Source organism: Terrapene carolina, unplaced genomic scaffold (genome assembly GCF_002925995.2).
Source record: "Terrapene carolina triunguis isolate 2854851 unplaced genomic scaffold, T_m_triunguis-2.0 Scaffold21, whole genome shotgun sequence".
Lineage (NCBI taxonomy): Eukaryota > Metazoa > Chordata > Testudines > Emydidae > Terrapene > Terrapene triunguis.
The window spans coordinates 2885457-2905395 of record NW_020664372.1 but is presented as its reverse complement, the minus strand read 5'-3'; the positions used below and the strand labels follow the sequence as shown (position 1 = coordinate 2905395).

Genomic DNA, 19939 nt, shown 5'->3' with positions numbered 1-19939 from the left:
AATCTCTTCTAATCTTGTCTGGTTGAAACATGCATTTTTAAGGCTAAATACTGGAAACAATGAATGTGCTCAAGCAATTGTATAAAATAATCCTTTATTCAAAAATTGTAGGTTGTTAACGCATCTGAAAAGATGGATATATGTGAATGCTTGCTTTAATCAAATAACAGAATTGAAGATCACTGATTCATTTACATACAACACCACAGTAAAACAAAACTGATCTGATTTAAAGTGTGATTCTTCTCTTTAGAAGTGGCATCACACAATTCTATTTTTATTGTGTCAGTTCCTTCTAGATAAAATTTTCTCTATTTTACAAGCAAATATAGATTTGTTTACTCCTAGTCCTCGAACCTGAACCTGAGGTCTTCTCTCATTCTTATGCATCATCACTAGTAGTAAAGGTTTGGCAAACCATATTAAACCCTCACTCTCTGCTGTGTAATTTTTTGCCTCCACTGGATTTGTGCTGGTGTAACTGACGGCTATGTAATTGGATTTTTATAACTAATTCTGTTGATGATGCATAAGAAGGAATAGAGTCCAACTTGCATTCTCTTAGCTTTGTGGTCTCTGCAGAAGTAGTAAAAAAATTATTTTTGGTATTATTTTCTACTATGGTAGCACTCACAATCTCAGGTTTATCTTGAACACACGTATAACATAGGAACAATGGGATGTATTAAAGACCCAGTGTCATGCTTAACTTTAATTGTCCTTCCTTTTGTTATCTTACATCATTGTATTAACTTGTAAAACAATTTTTCTCTACAAATTCTGATTCTAGGCAGCTACTCTTCTAGTATAATTAAATGTATTTCCATATTCAGCTTTAGCGTCAGACTCCAAGAATAAATGCCAGATTGTCAGACTCGTAAGATTTGTATATGCTCTTGCCCAATTTTGTTTCCATAGTCCCAAGAATTCAGAAAAAGGGGACTGATGTCAGCATCACATGACCAAACCAAATCATCTTCACAACAGGTTAAACTTGAAATCAACACCACAGTAAAATGATTAGTCATATAGCAGTAAAAACAGGTTATGAAACTCAGAAACAGTCTAAGAAGGAAACACATAATAAACTGAATGGAATATTTAGATATGATTGAAGCACACCAAATGTTTAATGTTCAGGGTATAAATTTTATAGAAATGATCAATCAACTGCATCATACATTTTTTTTAAAATGGCCATATACCTATGGCTTTTTCCATTTTAGAATAGCAACATCGATTTTGGATTTGGGTACTTCCTGGGAATTAAAAACCTGTTCAAGTAAATAGCCCTTGATTGAGCTTTAGAGACACCAGCTCCTTCCAGGCAGTCATTACTTTCCCAGGAAGTGTCCTGCAATTTGATTCATACTGCTTAAGCTATATTTTCAAAGTCTCACTACATTTTAAACTATTTTAATTATATATTTTTAATTTAGGCAGTACTTTTATCCTCTGTCATTTTTAACATATACTGAAGCTGCCGAACTCAGTGTTCTTTCTATATGCATGTCTTGTTACTCAGTGATACTTAAGTTTTTCTTGGACTTATGTATTTTATAAACAGCAGAAACCAACCTTTCAGAGTTGGAGTTCTTATGCATGACTCACAAACTTAAAGAAACCACAACATAAGGTTCCTTGTATACCTTATATTGCACAAGAGTGTACTTCACTGTTAATTATTAGTCAGAAGCTCATGTCTGAAGTTCAGTTTCATCTGCTGAATTAAATATATTCCAGTTATACTGCTTCTTTCCCTTTTGAATCAACACACCACGATTGCTCCATAAAGTGAAGCTATAACATTGTTCTAATTTTTCCTTATGAGTAAATTTAAGGATGAAACTGTGCTGTTTCATTTAGTTTTGTCAACCCAGGGCTTGTCTACACTACAAAATTAAGTTGACATAAGTTAGGTCAACCTACAGCCACCAGGAGGCGGCTCGGCTCGGGCTCCTCTTATCCCGCTCCTCAAATCCCTCACCGGGCGGCAGCCAGGCTCAGGCTGTCCCTTCACCCCTGCCCAATGCCTAACTGGAAGGTGGCAAGGGGGATCCAGGCTGTCAGTCCTGGTGGTGGGGCTCCGGGTTGTGAGCCCTGTGCAAGGCCGACAGCCAACAGGTGATGTAAGTAATGCATTTCCCTAACTACATCGACCTAAGCGTTACGCCTTTTGAAGAGATGGAGTTATTAGGTTAATGTAGTGGGCGACTTGTGTCGTCCCGGATGACTGGAAAAAGGCATGTGTAGTGCCTATCTTTAAAAAAGGGAAGAAGGAGAATCCGGGGAACTACAGACCAGTCAGCCTAACCTCAGTCCCTGGAAAAATCATGGAGCAGGTCCTCAAGGAATCTGTTTTGAAGCACTTGGAGGAGAGAGAGGTGATCAGGAATAGTCAACATGGATTCACAAAGGGCAAGTCATGGCTGACCAAACTGATTGCCTTCTATGATGAGATAACTAGCTGTTACGGAGCTAGGCAGTTCTCAGTGGTGGCAGATGACAGAACAAGGAGGAATGGTTTCAAGTTGCAGTGTGGGAGGTCTAGGTTGGATATTAGGAAAAACTATTTCCTAGTAGCACTGAAATGGGTTACCCAGGGAGATGATGGAATCTCCATCCTTGGAGGTTTTTAAGGCCCGGTTTGACAAAGCCCTGGCTGGGATGATTTAGTTGGGGTTGGTCCTGCTTTGAGCAGGGGGCTGGACTAGATGACCTGCTGAAGTCTCTTCCAATCCTAATCTTCTATGATTCTATGACTTCCATCGCTGGGAGCACCATTCTAGTGTAGACACTTACATAGTTACGTTGACGTAAACTGCTTTATGGTTACGTTGACCTAACTCTAGTGTAGACCTGGCCTCAGTCTTCAGTCATTACTGTGAATACAGAATTACCAGAAAGTGCCAGTTTCCAGATTTAGAAAAGCTTTGTTCTTGTGTTCATCCATTGTTGGAGTAAAGGGAAAAAAATGTGTACACTACTGCAAATATAGCGGATAAGATACACACAAATTAGTGGAAAAGTGGAGCTATCAGAGACAACTTTACTAACAGCATACTAGTAACTACCAAATAATATCAGAGAGCAGGAAGTCCTTCCAAAGTCAATTTTGGGAAGGAGCTTATCTTTCTTCATTACCATTAACAAAAGTCCGGACTTGGCACTCCAAATTACAGCATCCAACATGCCAATAATTTCTGCATCCCAGCTGGAAAAGGCTCTAAATCTTGGGCTCAGAGATCAAGATCTCACATGACCAAACTTTCATCACTGCTAGTGGTTTCTTTCTAATCTGCTTGAGGACAATTACCTTAGCTCCCAAATCCCCTAGAATTGGGAGGCCACAAACCCCCATCAGCCAATGAATTAAGTTTTAACATATTTATTTAGTCTTCTGTCAAGGAATATCTGCCACTAATAGACACTAGAAAAAGGTTTCAATTCATCCCCGCTGTAAACACCAAAAATCCCAACCTGAGATAAAGAGTGCATGTCCATGAGAAAGACATCAACTCTGATGTCAGAAAGGAGCACACTAACCCTTAGCAGTCTCAACAACCAACCATTTATTTGATGGTTATTACCATGAATCCCTGGGAGACACTGTTGTATTAATTTAGATGGAATAAATAGGCCCAAAGAGTCAAAGGTGTTAACATAACCCTGAAACTGTCCAACATTAAACAGTTTTAAACAATATTTGGAGTTTGGTATACAGAAATGTCTGTCTATTTAGCACCATGGCAAACCCACTGTTAAAAAGTAATAATAATAATAATAATAATGGAGATATCCCATCTCCTAGAGCTGGAAGGGACCTTGAAAGGTCATTGAGTCCAGCCCCCTGCCTTCACTAGCAGGACCAAGTACTGATTTTGCCCCAGATCCCTAAGTGGCCCCCTCAAGGATTGAACTCACAACCCTGGGTTTAGCAGGCCAATGCTCAAACCACTGAGCTATCCCTCCCCCCAAAAGTCTTCTAACCTTTTACTAGAAATACAGAAAACAAAAAGGAAAAACAATGAAAGCATTTGGAATGTAAAGTATTAAATCAGGCTTTCATTTTAATAATATCCTTTGTTCCCTCTGCCTTTAACTGGAGAGAGTCCTCAGAAGGAAAATAAAAAACGGTTACTCACCTTCTCGTAACTGTTGTTCTTTGAGATATGTTGTTCATGTCCATTCCAATCAGGTGTGTGCACGCCGCATGCATGCCAGCCGGAAGATTTTCCCCTAGCAACGTCTGTAGGGTCGGCCTGGGCGCCCCCTGGAGTTGCGCTTTCATGGCGCCCAATATAGAGCCCTGTCAACCCCCCATGCCCCCAGTTCCTTCTTGCCGGCTGCTCCGACAGAGGGGTAGGAGGGTGAGTATTGGAATGGACACGAACAAAACATCTCGAAGAACAGCAGTTACGAGAAGGTGAGTAATCGTTTTTTCTTCGAGTGCTTATTCATTCCAATCAGGTGACTCACAAGCGAAAGTTCAGGAGGTGGGGTCGGAGTCATCCACTGATTGGAGCACAGCTCGTCCGAAGGCCACATCGTCTCTGGCCTGCTGAGTGATCGCACAGTACGTGGTGAAAGTGTGTATAGAGGACCACATTGCTGCCCTGCAGATTTCCTGTGTGGAGACCTGTGCTGCTGAGGAGGCCTGAGCCCTGGTGGAGTGCGCAGTAATCGGTGGAGCAGGCACCTTCGCCAAGTGGTAGCACTCCCAAATGCATGATGTGATCCATGACGAGATATGCTGCGATGAGATAGGGAGGCCTTTCATTCTATTGGCCACCGCCACGAATAACTGGACGGACTTTCAGAACAGCTTCGACCTCTTGATGTAGAAGGCTAGCGCCCTGCGGATGTCCAATGAGTGAAGCCTCTGCTCCCTTCCACTGGAATGCGGCTTAGGATAGAACACTGGGAGGAAGATGTCCTGGTTGACGTGAAACTGGGAGACGACCTTTGGGAGAAAGGCCAGGTGAGGTCTGAGCTGAACCTTGTCCTTATGGAATACAGTGTAAGGAAGCTCTGCTGTAAGGGCCCTGAGCTCCGACACTCTCCTAGCTGAGGTTATTGACACCAGAAACGCCACTATGTAAGAGAGAGAAAGCAGGGAGCACGTCGCCAGTGGTTCAAATGGTGGTCCCGTAAGTCTGGAAAGGACTAGATTGAGGTCCCAACCCGGGATAGGCTGTCAGACTTGTGGGTATAGTCTGTCGAGACCTTTAAGGAAACGGCTGACCATTGGATTCGTGAAGACTGAATAGCCCTCTGCGCCCGGATGGAAGGCGGAGATGGCTGCCAAGTGAACTTTTATTGACGACATGGACAGTGCCTGTTGCTTAAGATGGAGGAGGTAGTCCAGTATAAATTGCACCGAGGCAAGCATCGGAGACTGACAGTGCTGCTCCGACCAGATGGAGAACCTCTTCCACTTGGTCAGGTACGTCGCCCTTGTGGAGGGCTTTCTACTGCAAAGGAGAACTTGTCTGACTTGATCAGAGCAGGACAGCTTCACAGCATTCAGCCATAGAGATTCCACGCCGTGAGGTGGAGTGACTCGAGATTCGGATGTTGGAGGTGGCTGTGATCCTGTGTGATTAGTCCAGGACGAGTGGTGGGGTGACCGGAGTTGCCATGGACATTTCTAGAAGCGATGTGTACCAGTGCTGGTGTGGCCAGGCTAGAGCTCTCAATATCACTAGGGCTCGGTGTGGACAAAGCTCTGAACAAAGGACTGAAAGACTCATCCGAGCTGGGATGTTTGTACTTCAGAGACTTGATTGGTTTAAATCAGCAGTAATCCCATCAAGCCTTAAACAAGCCTGAACTAAGAACTTTGCAATGGTTGTATATATTTGATTCCATTTAACCAATTTTAACTCTCATTTATATTTCTTTCTCTTTATGAATAAACCTTTAGATTTCAGGTTCTAAAGGATTGGCAACAGAGTGATTTGTGGGTAAGATCTGACTTGCATATTGACCTGGGTCTGGGGTTGGTCCTTTGGGATTGGGAGAACCGTTTTTTTTCTTTTACTGGGGTATTGGTTTTAATAACCATTTATCCCCATAAGGAGTAGTGCTGGTGGTGATACTGGGAAACTGGAGTTGTCTGACGGAATTGCTTGTATGATGTCTGGTTAGCCAGTGGGGTAAAACCGAAGTCCTCTCTGTTTGGCTGGTTTGGTGTGCCTTAGTAGTGAAGGACCCCCAGTCTTGGGCTGTTTCTGCCCTGCTCTAAGCAATTTGTCTTGAATTGATACTCTCAGTAGTGTCCTGCCAAAGGTCGCATTGTTACACTAGGTCCCTGCGGATCTTGAGGAGCACCTTGTGAATGAGAGGAACCAGCGGGAACCCGTATAGAAGGTGGCCTCCCCACGGAAGTAGGAACGCATCCGCTATGGATCCTGGGCTGTGACTCATGAAGGAATAGAATAGGTGACACTTCCTGTTGTGGCATGTGGCGAACAGGTCTATTTGGGGAAAGCCCCAGTAGTGTTGGAAGATTGAGCTCACTATGTCTGGCCGGAGGGAGCACTCGTGGCCATGAAAAGACCTGCTGAGACTGTCCGCAAGCTCGTTCTGTATCCCAGGAAGGTATGATGCCTGCTGGTGTATCGAGTGCTCTACACAGAAGTCCCATGGCATGAGGGCTTCCTGGCACAGGGGAGAGGAGCATGCATCCCCCTGTTTGTTGATATAAAACATTGCCGAGGTGTTGTCTGTGAAGACTGATACACTTCTCCCTGATATATGGACTCCGAAAGCCTGGCACGCCAGAAGCACCGCTCTCAGTTCTCTGACATTGATATGCAGAGCGAGCTCTTCCTGAGACAAGAGGCCTTGTGTCCTGAGGTCTCCCAAATGTGCCCCCCATCCCAGATCTGAAGCATCTGTCACTAATGAGAGGGATGGCTGGGGGCTGGTGAAGGGGACCCTTGCACAAACTACCTGTGAGTCGAGCGACCACAGGAGGGAGTCTAGTATCGAGCGAGGCAGGGTTACGATGCTGTCCAAAGCGTCCCGAGCTGGTCGATATACTGACGCTAGCCATGACTGGAGTGGGCGAAGCCTGAGTCTGGCATGCTGTACTATGTAGGTAAAAGTGGCCATGTGTCCCAGAAGTTTCAGGCAATTCCTTGCCGTAGTGGTGTGGAACTGCCTGAGGCCCCGTATGATGTTGCCCAGTGACCGAAATCTGGCTTCTGGGAGGTATGCCCTGGCTTGAGTTGAGTCTAGCACTGCCCCTATAAACTCTATCCTCTGCACCGGGGACAGTGTTGATTTGGCCTCGTTTAGAAGGAGACCCGGTTCATCGAACATCCTTCTTATGAAGCCAACCTGCGTTTCCACTTGAGATCTGGAGTGGCCTTTGATCAGCCAGTCGTCGAGATACGGGAACACCTGTACCTGCTGCGTGTGCAGGAACGCCGCCATGACTGCCATGCACTTGGTGAACACTGAGGTGCTGCTGACAGGCCAAATGGGAGAACAGTAAACTGACAGTGGCTGTTGTTCACAACAAACACGAGGTATCTTCTGTGAGGTGGAATTATCACTATGTGAAAGTATGTATCCCTCAAGTCAAGGGCGGCATACCAGTCTCCTGGATCCAATGAGGGGATAATGGAGGCCAAAGAGACCATGCGGAACCTGAGTTTCTTGACAAACTTGTTGAGTTCCTGCAGGTCCAGGGTGGCCCTTCAGACTTTCAGACTATGGAGTCTTTTATCCGTCTTATCGGAAAAGAGGGCCGAACCCTCGAAGGGGAGGTCCTGGATCGTTTGCTGGACCTCAGGGGGCAGACCAGAGACCTGCAGCCAGGAACCCCTCCTCATTACAACCCACATGGACATAGTACGTGAGGCTGCATCTGCTGTGGCCAATGCCACTTGTAAGGAAGCTCAGGAGACCAGCTTTCCCTCCTCCACCAATGCCAAGAACTCTGCACGAGAGCCCTGCGGCAGTAGCTCTGCAAACTTGGCCATCGCAGCGCAGGTGTTGTGTGCGTATCTGCTCACGATGGCCTGTTGATTGGCAATGCGGAGCTGTAGTCCCCCAGTGGAATAGACCTTCCTACCGAAAAGGTCAAGTCTTTTTGTCTCCCTGTTCTTAGGGGAGGGTCCCTGGTAGCCCTGGCGCTCTCTCTGAGCTGCATCAACCACCAGGGAGTTGGGTGGGTGGGTGGGAGTATAAATGTTCATATCCCTTAGAAGTGACAAAGTATCGCCTCTCATTTCTCTTGACTGTAGGGGCCAGAGATGCAGGGGTGTGCCATAGGATTTTTGTTGTCTCTGTAATCGTCCTTATTAAGGGCAAGGTGATATGAGAGGGTGCGAGGATGTCGACAACAGGGTCGGATTCCTCCACAACCTTCTCCGCCTGTATGCCCAGGTTCTGGGCAACACGACGTAACAGCTGCTGACAGACCCTGTTATCCTCCAGAGCTGGGCCCGTTGACGTCCCCGCCACAGCTTCATCTGGGGAGGATAAGGAGGAGAGGCCTGGCAGTGGGCCCTGCTCAATCCCTTCAGCGCCCTGTTGGTCACACAGCATGCAGTATTACTGAGCCCCTAGGTCCGAAGTGTGCAGTGCCGGGGCTGCTGGGGGCGGAAATATCGGTGCCGAGGCAGGCAGTGCCGAAGTTGTTGGTTCTGGTGCTGCCGATATCGTCGACAGTGGCGGTACCGATGCTGCAGCCACCAGAGGTGCCGTTGATGGCAGGGTCGGTGCCATGGAGCTGTAGGGGACAACGGTGGTGTCGGCGGTGCCTGTGGGGGGATGAAGGATGCCAAGGACACCGACGGCGACCTGGGCCTTAGGCCCTGGATCTGTCCCTGGCTCTGGTGATACGCCCAGGGTGTCCAAAAGGGCCACTGCATCGAAGGCTGTCACTGCGGAGGCCATGGTGCCGGGTAGGGTTGGTGGTCGTGGCAGAATCTGGACCTCCTGCTCCTGATCCTATTGCAGCCATAGGATTCTGCCGTTGAGGTCTCCGAGTAGGAGGACCACGGAGGAGTGGTACTCTGGGCTGTTGAAGAGCGGTGCCGAGAGGTTGGGGACTGGTGTGGCTCCCCTGCGTGGGTGGGCCGTGCTGGGGAGAGGTGCATCGGAGATGGGGATCGGCGCACCATCATCGCAGGTTTGCCCCTTGATTGAAACTGGGGCCACGCAGTCACTGGCGACTTGTCTCTCCTCTGCGGGGAGGACGGCGCCATGAGGCGTATAAGGTCCTTGGCTGCCTCGAATGCCTCTGGCGTCGAGAGGAGCGGGAGATGATCACCTTGGAGGTCTGGGGACCGTTGAGGGCTTGGAGCCAACTGAGCCCCAGACAGGGCAGGAGTGAACAAGACCCTGGAAGGCTGGAGAGACAAGGTGGCCTGGCTCGAGATGTGCTTCGATGCCGCAGGTCCCCTGGTCTTTAGAGGGGCAGAGCGACCCCTATCCGGCCTTTTCTTCTTCCGTGGCACCAGGGACTGAGAACGGTGCCAGACAGAAGAGGGTTTCTCATGGGCGGAGTCGTGGCAGTGCCGTGAGTCCTTAGGGTCCTTCCTTGGTGCCGGCTCGCGCACCGTCGGTGCCGGAGCACTGCAGACCGACAAGTGCTCGGCATGGGTTCTGCGGACCCCAGGTTGGATTGTGGTCAGAGTGCCGCTTCCATTAGCAGGATCTTGAGCCTTTGATCCCAATCTTCACGGGTCCTAGGGCAAAATCCCTTGCAGATCCTACACTTGTCCTTTTGGTGGCTCTCCCCAAGGCATCATAGACAAGAAGAGTGCGGGTCACTCTTTGGCATAAACTTGCCACAGTCCTTGCAGAGTTTGAAGCCTGGGGATCGGGGCAAACCCCAGAACCGAGGAAAACGTTGTTGAGGGGGGGAAGTACAACAACTGACCATGACTAATAACTAATGAACTATTTACAGCTATTTAACAATGAAGACTGAAGTGGACATTGCCAAAAGCACTTGCAATGCAACAGCGACAGTTGTTCCAGCTAGCCGTCACTGGCGGTAAGAAGGAACTGAGGGAGTGAGGGGGGGCAGGGCCCTATATTGGGCGCCATGAAGGCGCTACTCCAGGAGGTGTCCAGGCCGACCCTACAGATGCTGCTAAGGGAAAAATCTTCCGGCTGGAGTGCACGCGGCGCGCACACACTTGATTGGAATGGACATGGACAAGCACTCAAAGAAGAACCTTTGTTTGGCAGTCACTTAGATGGTATTAAAGATGGTAATAACTCTCCTTTTGGGGGAAAACAAAAGAAGTTAGCTGAGATGGGCTGGAGCTGTTGTTATTGCTGTTGTTAAGTCCAATCCCATTTGCTAAGGGGGGGGAGGAGGACAAACCGAGAAACACACACACACAAAAGGAGAGAGAAAAGGACAGTAAAGATAGAAATTGCAGCTCCTGTCTCTGGTGTTGACTTTCACTTGCAACCTCACTGCTGGAAAAACACAGGCCCAGCCACTCTGAGACCTGGTAAACTTGTACCAGCATTAGGCTGTTTAGGACATTGCCTTTAGTTCCCTCTCTGGTCACAGGCTCACTGAAGTGTTGCAAAATATACAATCTTAGCTGGCTACGCAAGACTCTTATTAGACAAAAGGCAAAAGTAGAGAGACAGGAAAGAAAATAAATAAGGTGGGTAAGGAAAAAGGACACATAGGGAGTGGGTGAGAGTGGAAGTTTCACATCCCAAGTGGTGACTGGGATTTAGCCAAGGCCAGTGGAAGTATCATCTGAGTCCCCTTCTCTGGCCCGGTCTGGTCAAAACATCTCTCAAGAGTGGAACAAAACTGGGGGTCCCAGGAAACAGTGGATATGGCAGTAGTTGTCAAATAGCTGCTTCTTTTGCTGATTTTTCTCAAAATGGAATACAGTATAGTCCATAATATTATTATTTTGTCCACCATTTCTGACATATCAGTTCTGGTTAATTGATTTCTGTTCTCACACTGTTCTTGTTTACTAGGCATGATGTTAATATAGTCCTTGATTTATATCAGTAGGTCTTTTTTGTCTCTTTTTTGTTATTATAGGTTATTGTGATATTTCATATACTTTCACTCACTCCACAGAGTTGAACTCACAAACAGGGTAAATTTATAGGTCCAATTATTACAACACTTCTCACATCCTCGTTGAAGAACTTCTAGGCAGCAGGGCTATTAGCACTGTTTATCAGACACTGCATAGGTAACATATAAGTTACCTGAATTAAGTGATTGCTATTCTAGGGTGTGATTGAACCACTGAAGCCAATGGACCTTCAACTAGGTCTGTAGTGAATGCCTTCAGCTGGGATTATTACATATTGAACTGACTGCTCAATTTAATCATCATTTTACAGGTGAGGGATCAGAAATATTATAGGATCAACACCACTATGCAGAAAGAGATCTAGTGCTCTGTGAAAGAAAATATAATATGGGTGGTCAGAAGGAAGTGGAGCATATTGGATGACCTAGGATCCTCAATGCTACAAAAGCGAGAACATAATGAGAAGCACTGAGAGGGGATGTTCACCATTCTTTTTCATTTCCCCCAGAACCCACGGTCAACATTTTCAAAACTGACTTTTGATTTTGTGTGCCCAACATAAGATACCATAAAGAGGCCTGATTTTTAGAGGATGGGTGATTAGCACTTACTTTCAAGGGGTTTCAATTTCAGTATCTGAAATTGCGTAATTATGTCATTTTTGAAAATCTTGGCTAGCTATTACCAGCTATTACCTTATAATTATTATGTGTATTACTATAGCATCTTGGAGCCCCCCAGGGACCACGATCCCATAATGCTAGGTGCTGTACAAACTGTGACCGTCTGTACCCCTGTTGACCTCTTTTACAAGACTATGATAAATTCTGTACAAAGTATGCCTTGTGAGGTGTCATTTGAAAACTCATAATTTGCTGATCATTATTGACCTGGTAAAATATGTATGGCAACATTGCATGTAAAGTCATAAGATTCTAATGCATGATATTACTAAGACATATCCCAAATATGGAGAGCAATCACAAACTGGTTCTCCAGAGACAAAAGCTAGCCAATGCCCCAGCCAGGTGTCAACAATATCAAATGGACCATCACCTGGTTAAGTGGCCATTCTTTGTGGGCGAAAATCTACCTTTTGACAAAGGAACAGCTGAAGGTTCCTATCTACATAGACTTTCTGTTTCCTGAACCTGGGCTACAGATTAGTTTGTAATACTGATAAGACATACGGTGAGAGAGACTTTTGCTTTGAATCTACTTAGCTTGTTAAGATAGGTATTAGTTGAATTTTACTTTTATTTTCTTGTACCAATTATGACTTTTTATGCTTCATTACTTGTAATCACTTAAAATGTATATTTCTGTAGTTAATACATTTGTTTTATTGTTTTATCTAAACCAGTGTGTTTGGATTGAAGTGTTTTGGAAGCTCCATTTGGGATAACAGGATTTGTGCCTATCATTTTCTATTAATAAAATGACGGACTTTCTATGAGGTTGTACTGTCCTGAACGAGAGAGCTGGGCTATACAAGACATACAATTCTGGAGGAAAGTCTTGGACTGGAAATTTGTGAAAGTCTTGGACTGGAAATCTGCAGTATAATTCAAGAGTGGCTCGCCATAGGACTCATACAGTATAGCTGGGAGTAATTTACATGCTGGAGGCTGTGTGTGAGCAGATCAGAAGTGGTTGCTCTTGCAGCAAAGCATTGTAAAAGGCACCCCAGGTTGGAGAACTGAGGGGACACAGCTGTTCATCGGTCCAGATTGCACCCTGGGTAATGTCACATAAACACATAACAAAAAGAAAGACCCTACCCCAAAGAGCTCAAAATCTAAGTATAAGACAATAGGCAATAGATGGATACAGAGAGACCAACAGGGAAGTACAAGGAAACAATATTGGTCAGTATGATAGGCTGTGGTTTCAGCACACCAGCAACTAGCCATCATCGAGTTTTTTGTAGGTCTTCCAGCAATGGAGAATTTTAAGGACTTTTTTTTGAAGGAGGATAATGAGTTAGTTTTGCAAATGTTATGAAGACAGAATCTGCAAGATTTAGGCCATGTCTACACTACAAAGTTAAGTGGACTTCATGTAAGTTGACATTGAGCCTCCGATTTAAGCTACACTCATTGTGTCGGCGGGGTGCATCCTCACTAGGAGGGCTTGCATTGATGCACGGATCACTGCATCGTGGGTAGTTATCCACCAGTGCATGTAGCCGAGTGGAATTTTGGGTTGGGCTTGCAATGCCCTATGGGACCAAAACATTGGCGCGGGTGGTTATGGGAACATGGTGTTAGCCTTCCTCTCTCCCTCCCTGAAATCAACGGCAAACAAACCAAGCCTTTTTCGCACCTTTTTTCATAAGCCTGGGTTACCCGCATGGACACCATAGCACGATAAGCACAGACCCCGCTCAGCTGTACACTGTTGTGAGCACTACAAATACCTCCCGCCTTATCCTGAAGTATTTACACAGCCGATACAGAAGCTGCAGCGGGGAAAAATGTGATGGCATGCAAGCAGCCCTGCTGGAAGACATAGAGCTGAGCAATTTGTAGTTGCTGGCGACAGTCACGCATCGCCTTGACATGGCTGAGCGCTGTTTCTGGGCCCAGGAAACAAGCACTGACTGGTGGGACCACATTGTTATGCAGCTATGGGATGACAAGCAGTGGCTGCAGAACTTTTGAATGTGTAAGGCCACTTTCCAGGAACTGTGTGAAGAGCTTTTCCCAGTCCTGATGTGCAGCAATATTAAAATGAGAGCCGCTCTGACAGTGGAGAAGCGAGTGGCAATCGCTGTGTGGAAGCTTGCAATGCCAGACTGCTACCAGTCAGTGGAGCATCAATTTGGAGTGGGTAAATCTACCCTGGGATCTGTTGTGATCCAAGTTTGCAGGGTCATCAACAGACTTCTGCTAAGAAGGGTAGTGACTCTGGGCAACATGCAGGAAATAAATAGTGGATGGTTTTGCCGCGATGGAGTTCCCTAACTGTGGTGGGACAGAACACAAATCCCTATTTTGGCACCAGACCACCTTGCCAAAGAGTACATAAACTGAAAGGGGTACTTCTCAATGGTGTTGCAAACACTGGTGGATCACAGGGGCCGTTTCACCGACATCAATGTGGGATGGTCGGGAAAGGTGCATGACGCAGGCATCTTTAGAACACAGGTCTGTTCTGAAAGCTGCAAGCAGAGACTTTGTTTCCAGACTGCAAAATAACCATTGGTGATGTTGAAATGCCAATGATGATCCTTTGCAAGCTTTAGGTCTGCTTTGCAGTTAGAGCTGTGCAAAGTAAACGTAAGGGGGGAGGATCAATGATCTGGCTCAAAAACTCTAAGACGAGTATAATTTCTTTCCCAATCATTCCAATGGGTTATTAAGCCTGAAGTCTAGTTATTATAATTTAAATGTCAATATTAATTATTTCACTGGTAATCACTACAGCTTTCTGAGAAATGGGAAAAGCTTTTAGCCAAAATGTGATCATTTAATAAGGTAAATATTATTTCCATTTTACAGATAAAGCCATGCAGGATCAAAAATCAGTTTTTCCAGGCTTCCTGTCCCAAACCACTGAAATCTATGTCAGACTGGCTGGGAGTGAGCATCATTCCTGCTTGTTGAGGTAGAACAGTGCTGTTGTGTTGTCTGTAAGCACTTACTCTATGTGGCTCGTGTTGAGCCAAAAAAGATTTTCATGGGGCACAAGCTATTAGGTAGGCTCTAATGCTTATATGGCATTTGGCTTTCCCGTGTTCCAATGACCACGAACTGTCTGCTCTCAGAAACGAGCTCCTCAACCAAGATTGGAGGCATCTGTGATAACTATTGGTGATAGAGATGCAGATTGAAAAAGACTCCCTTAAGTAAATTGCCCTTTTATATCCACCACTTGAGAGACTTTTGGACTTTCAGGATAAGAGTCAAAAATGCATTCATGCTGTGTATGCAGTGACACCCAGATTTTAATGCTTTCATCCATGTTTGTGCATAAAATGTCACATACGTGAAAGAGGCCATGAGGCTTGTCATCAGTATGAGAAAAAAGCGCATTAACTTTTGAGGTTTCTGTTTCATGAGGGGCTTGGGAAAACGTCAAAAAAAACTTTCCTCTGGAAGGAAAATATTGACTTCTATTGAGTCAAAGATATCCCCAATGAAAGATGTGGGATATCACCTTTCATTGGGGATATCTGGGAAGGTTTTCGCTCCAGTTTATCTGCACATCTAGAGTTTGAAACAGATGGTTCCTCTTCAAGTTGTTATAGACATGCATTCCACTCAACTGTACTTTCTTTCCAGACAGTCCTCCAAATCAAACAACTATACATGTGTGGATACATATTCATTCCCTGTCATCTAAAGTGGTATGCTGCCACTATAGCCAAGTACCAGTTCTGCACTCCCAGTGCTGTATAGTCTGAAGGGGAAGACTTTTATTGACAGTGGTTGTTTCACAGTGGTGTGAATGTATGCATCTCTTAAGTAGTTACTATATAACTACTGAATAGTTAAAATTTTAACTTTGCTTCAGAAATGAATTCTGGGACTTGTCTTTTATTTATGCCTCAGATTGTACCTCTCCCAGCCCAAAGGACAGCTCCATCACATAATCTCTCTCTGGCTACAAACTATTTCCCTGATTCCATATGAAGTCTGGTTTGTTCCTCTCTGCTCCCATGACCTTCCTCTTCTTCCCACCATCTCTCCCCAACTCCAAATTCTTCTTTAAATCCAACTCTTTCCCTACTGCCTCTCTCCAGCTCTATGAGACCGAGGGAAAACCTGGATGTGAGAACTGCAGCATATAAAACTGGTTTAGAAAACGATGCAGTAGCAAAGTCTCAAATGTTATGACACTAATACTATTTTCTAAGTTGGGATGCAGATAAATATAAAAATGACATACACAAAATTTTGTGGTATTTACCTGACATTTTTCTCAAGTTGTGTAATATGTTCTTTCTGTAAATGTATCTGAGAATCTCTCTGTTGTACAGACTCAATGAGGTACTTGTATGGCTGTTGTACTTGACTCAACAAAGAATTGGCTCTGTGAAGCTGACAAAAGAAAAAAATGTATTTATTTAAAAATTATAAAGTAGTACAACACACTATGATCATATAAAAGGGATAATCTGACAATAAAAACATGCAACCCCCTCAAACCATGGTGCCAATTCCCTTTAATCTACAACTGCTCCTCTCCTCTAATTCGATTCTAGATCCATTTGAATCTGGCTTCTGAACTCTATACTCCACTGAAACTGTTGTCACCAGAATTTTTAATGGCCTCCTACTGTTCAAGTCTCAGGGTCTTTTCTCTACTTCATCTTCCTCAATATCTTGGCTGTCTTCGACACCACTGACACACTCCTCTTCTTGAGCACTTGTCTGCCCCGGCTTTCATGACTCCATTGTCTGTATTCAGTCTCATTTGGTGGGGTCCTCAAGGGCTCTATCTTTTTTCCTTTCCTTTTCTCTCTCTAAGCCCTATTTTTGGGTGATCTTATCTGCAAACATGACTTCAACTATCATATTTATAGTGATGACTCCTCTCTTCCCTCCCCATTTGTTTTATCCATCTGTTGTTCTTTTCTTATCTTCTAAGATTGCAAAACTTTTTGGGATGGGTAATGCTTTTTATTAAATGCGTGTGTACAGCACCTAGCACAAGGACATAATTCTTGATTAGGGCTTCAAGATGCTACCTCAATACAAATAAGTAACATAATAAATCATGTCACACACAATTAGTCAAAAATTCCAAGCAAGTTGTTGGTGATAGGTGTGCCTCAAGTGGAAAATTAGCATAGGAAAGTATTCAAGAATCACACTTCAGTCCATCTATATTTTTCCAATGGTTGCATTTCAGGTTAGTCCACAAAATGCTAACACCTACAACTTGTGGTTTTCTTCTTTATAGTTAATACATTTTATAAAAACAAAATCCCTGTTTCACAAAGTTAATTTTTCTAGTTTAGTTTAATAAATTGTAGTGTATATTACAGCAAACAGATTTTCTGTTTGTAACTAACATGCTAAATTAGAAACTATAATTGATTAACAGAATTTCATTCTAAATATTTACTCACTACATTTCTGAATCCCACAATATTCAAATATTTTAAGACTTTTGAAGCAGAAGATGATGGGAGAAAAGCTCATCTGCAGGTTTTCAATATCATTTATTAAAGGTATATCATTACAATAAAGCTTTTGTACCATATACCTGCATGAATTGTCTTTTTTTATTAATATGGTCTAATAGCTGGTTACATGACTGGATCATTATTATACTGCAATAATTCACCTATAGTCATGATTTATAATCACAATATAGTAGTAAAATGTAAGTTAATTAATATAGTCTATTTGGAAAAGCACTACAACAAATACTATAGGAAAAATCATGTGAGATACCTTTATAAAAGTGATACTAGAATATTTCGCTAGTCCTTGGTAGCATCTACTAGAGATACTGGGCATGAGTCTATATTGCCTTTGCACCTTGGATAGTCATTCGACATGCAAACAAAGTACAAAACATTACTATTCTGATTTGGTAGCATTTAACACCAACTTTGCATGAGCGCGAATAACTGCACAAAGTGCAAGGCAATTGACAATCAGACCCACTTTACATTTTAATGATGAATCATGATAATTCATAGTTCAGTACTAGAAAAGTCTCCAATAATACTGTAGTTATCAGGGTTTCCTACCCCATAATACCGCCTTGCCTTCACTAGACAATTGAATCATGTTTGAACGTTAATATGATACATGCCCTGGTTTACTCTGACTGGCCATTCATAGCCAGTACTGTCAGATAACTCTTCACTATCATGTTTAGATATGATACATATTTTAATTAAGACAAGCCCCTTGTGTCTCAATTTGCTTTGGCAAACGAGGGACCCATAAATTCACCAATGGAGCAGATGACAAGAGGTGGCAATGGTTTTGAGCTGTACTGGTGGTAAATTGCAGGTCCTAAATTTGCCAGAGCAGAGAGGCCTATAAGTCTTAACATCTCTTAAATGTGCAAAGAATCCTTTAAGTGGCTTTTCATTTCTGATTACACTTCTGTGAATAAACACAAAAAGTAAATCCTCTGTAGGTTAATTTAAAATGGTTGTAAATTTTAAATTAATTTCTAAAGACATATAACTTGGAGCAAGAGATAATAAGTATGCATTTATTACAGGGTGATCACTTACAAGTATGTTTTCCTTTTGCCATCTTATGAAATTGATTTGCTAAAATAACACGTAGCTATTTATACAGTGTTTTACATATTCAAAGTGGTATTCAAACATTAACTGAAGTGCATCCCCACACTTCTTTCAAGTGTAAAAATATTGCATTTACCAACTTTTTTCTGTTTAACTAGTTTTTCTTTCAACTTCTACGTATCAGCTTCCAATGTAGAAAATTCATTTCATTTTTTTCACATGTACGATGTCAAGCACAGCCTTCAAATTCCCCATGATAAGATATTGTTAGAAAGATGAAAGGCCTAAATTTTTAAGTCTAAAGGTTGAAACCTAAATCCATATCTAGTCAGCTAAATTAGAAGCCTGATTGTCAGAGGTCATAAGTACCCACCACTCCCATTAAAGTTAATCCACTACCCGACTCCTTCTAGTCCCCGCCCTGGTGTAGGAAGCATTATGCCAAGTGGAGATTGTTAGAGCAGAGTATTCACTGGCCATTGCCCCCTCTAACTTCTGCCACATCCCCTAGCCAACACAGTTGACTCTATGGAAGACAGAATCTCACACACAGAGGGAATGCTCATTTAACACACCTGTGTAGTCCCTGTATGCTGCAGGAGCAACGCAAAGGGACCATATCATGGGTCAAGATCTGGCTCATTAATTTTAAGGGAATTGTTTTAATTTACTGCCACAGACACAAGTGAAAAGTATTCCATTTCTGAGATATAGACTATATTATTTGATCTTAACTCATTTTTGGCCCCTAATCTATGGTTTTATCTTTCGGTTGTATTCCTATTAGTCCTTCCCTTTTCAGATCCTCTGTGGTTTCCCTGTTTACTGTTTATCCTTGCTGCTATTCTTTGGTTTACTGTATTAACTTTTATAGTTTTTGACAGAAGTGTAATAAACAAATTATCCCTCAAACTTTTTTAAAATTCCTCCATAGTTTCTGAATGTTAAATCAAATTCCCAATATTAAAATCAAGTTGTAATAACATACTACTCTCTTCTCACATTTACTAAAATTAGCACACATTCAAAATATCATCTGATTTTGTTTGGCTGCGCAACAGCTTTTATGTACTCCAGATGATATTTTAGATATTTATGTTATTTATTAATTTAACCAATGTTTCAGGTAATTGCTGCATATTTTAAACCTACCATTGTTAAACTTCAAATCTGTTAAAAGTTATCATTTATTGCTATAAACATTTCCATTTTATCTCCCACAAACAAGTTTCCAATTGCTTTTCCCTTCAGTTATCTTTAAATGCTGTAGCTGTGCTTCCTAATATATGTGAAAATGTCAGTCAGCAATAAAAGTTATTTCATAAATATGGCATTACGATAAAATATATATTGTAACAATGCTAAGAAAAAAATGATCCCATTTACATGCCATTCTTTACCTTTGAAAGGCAAACAGCACTGTTATGGTTTTATTTTTAGACTTATCCATATACTAAAAAAGAGCATCTACTTTAATAATGGCTAGCTCAGGGACTTTTAGAACCCCTTTACACCACGCCAGCCCCTTTACCTAGCATACAGGCAAGGGTCAGAACACAGGGAAAATGCTACCTTTTTTATTTTCACTGGTGTGTTTATATCAGTGTTGTTCCACTAGTGCAACACACACACACACACACACACACACACACACACACACACACACACA

General features: G+C 43.3%; 1 protein-coding gene across 2 annotated transcripts in view; it reads right to left on the bottom strand.

Annotated features, from left to right (window-relative positions):
- The window catches only part of PIBF1 (progesterone immunomodulatory binding factor 1), a 196872-nt gene that overhangs the window by 30436 nt on the left and 146497 nt on the right, over window positions 1–19939 (bottom strand). For both annotated transcript variants that reach the window (XM_024212024.2, XM_024212017.3), the window contains one exon: window positions 15963–16093. In XM_024212024.2, coding sequence (XP_024067792.2) covers window positions 15963–16093 — 131 coding nt within the window. The remainder of the gene's footprint in view (window positions 1–15962; window positions 16094–19939) is intronic.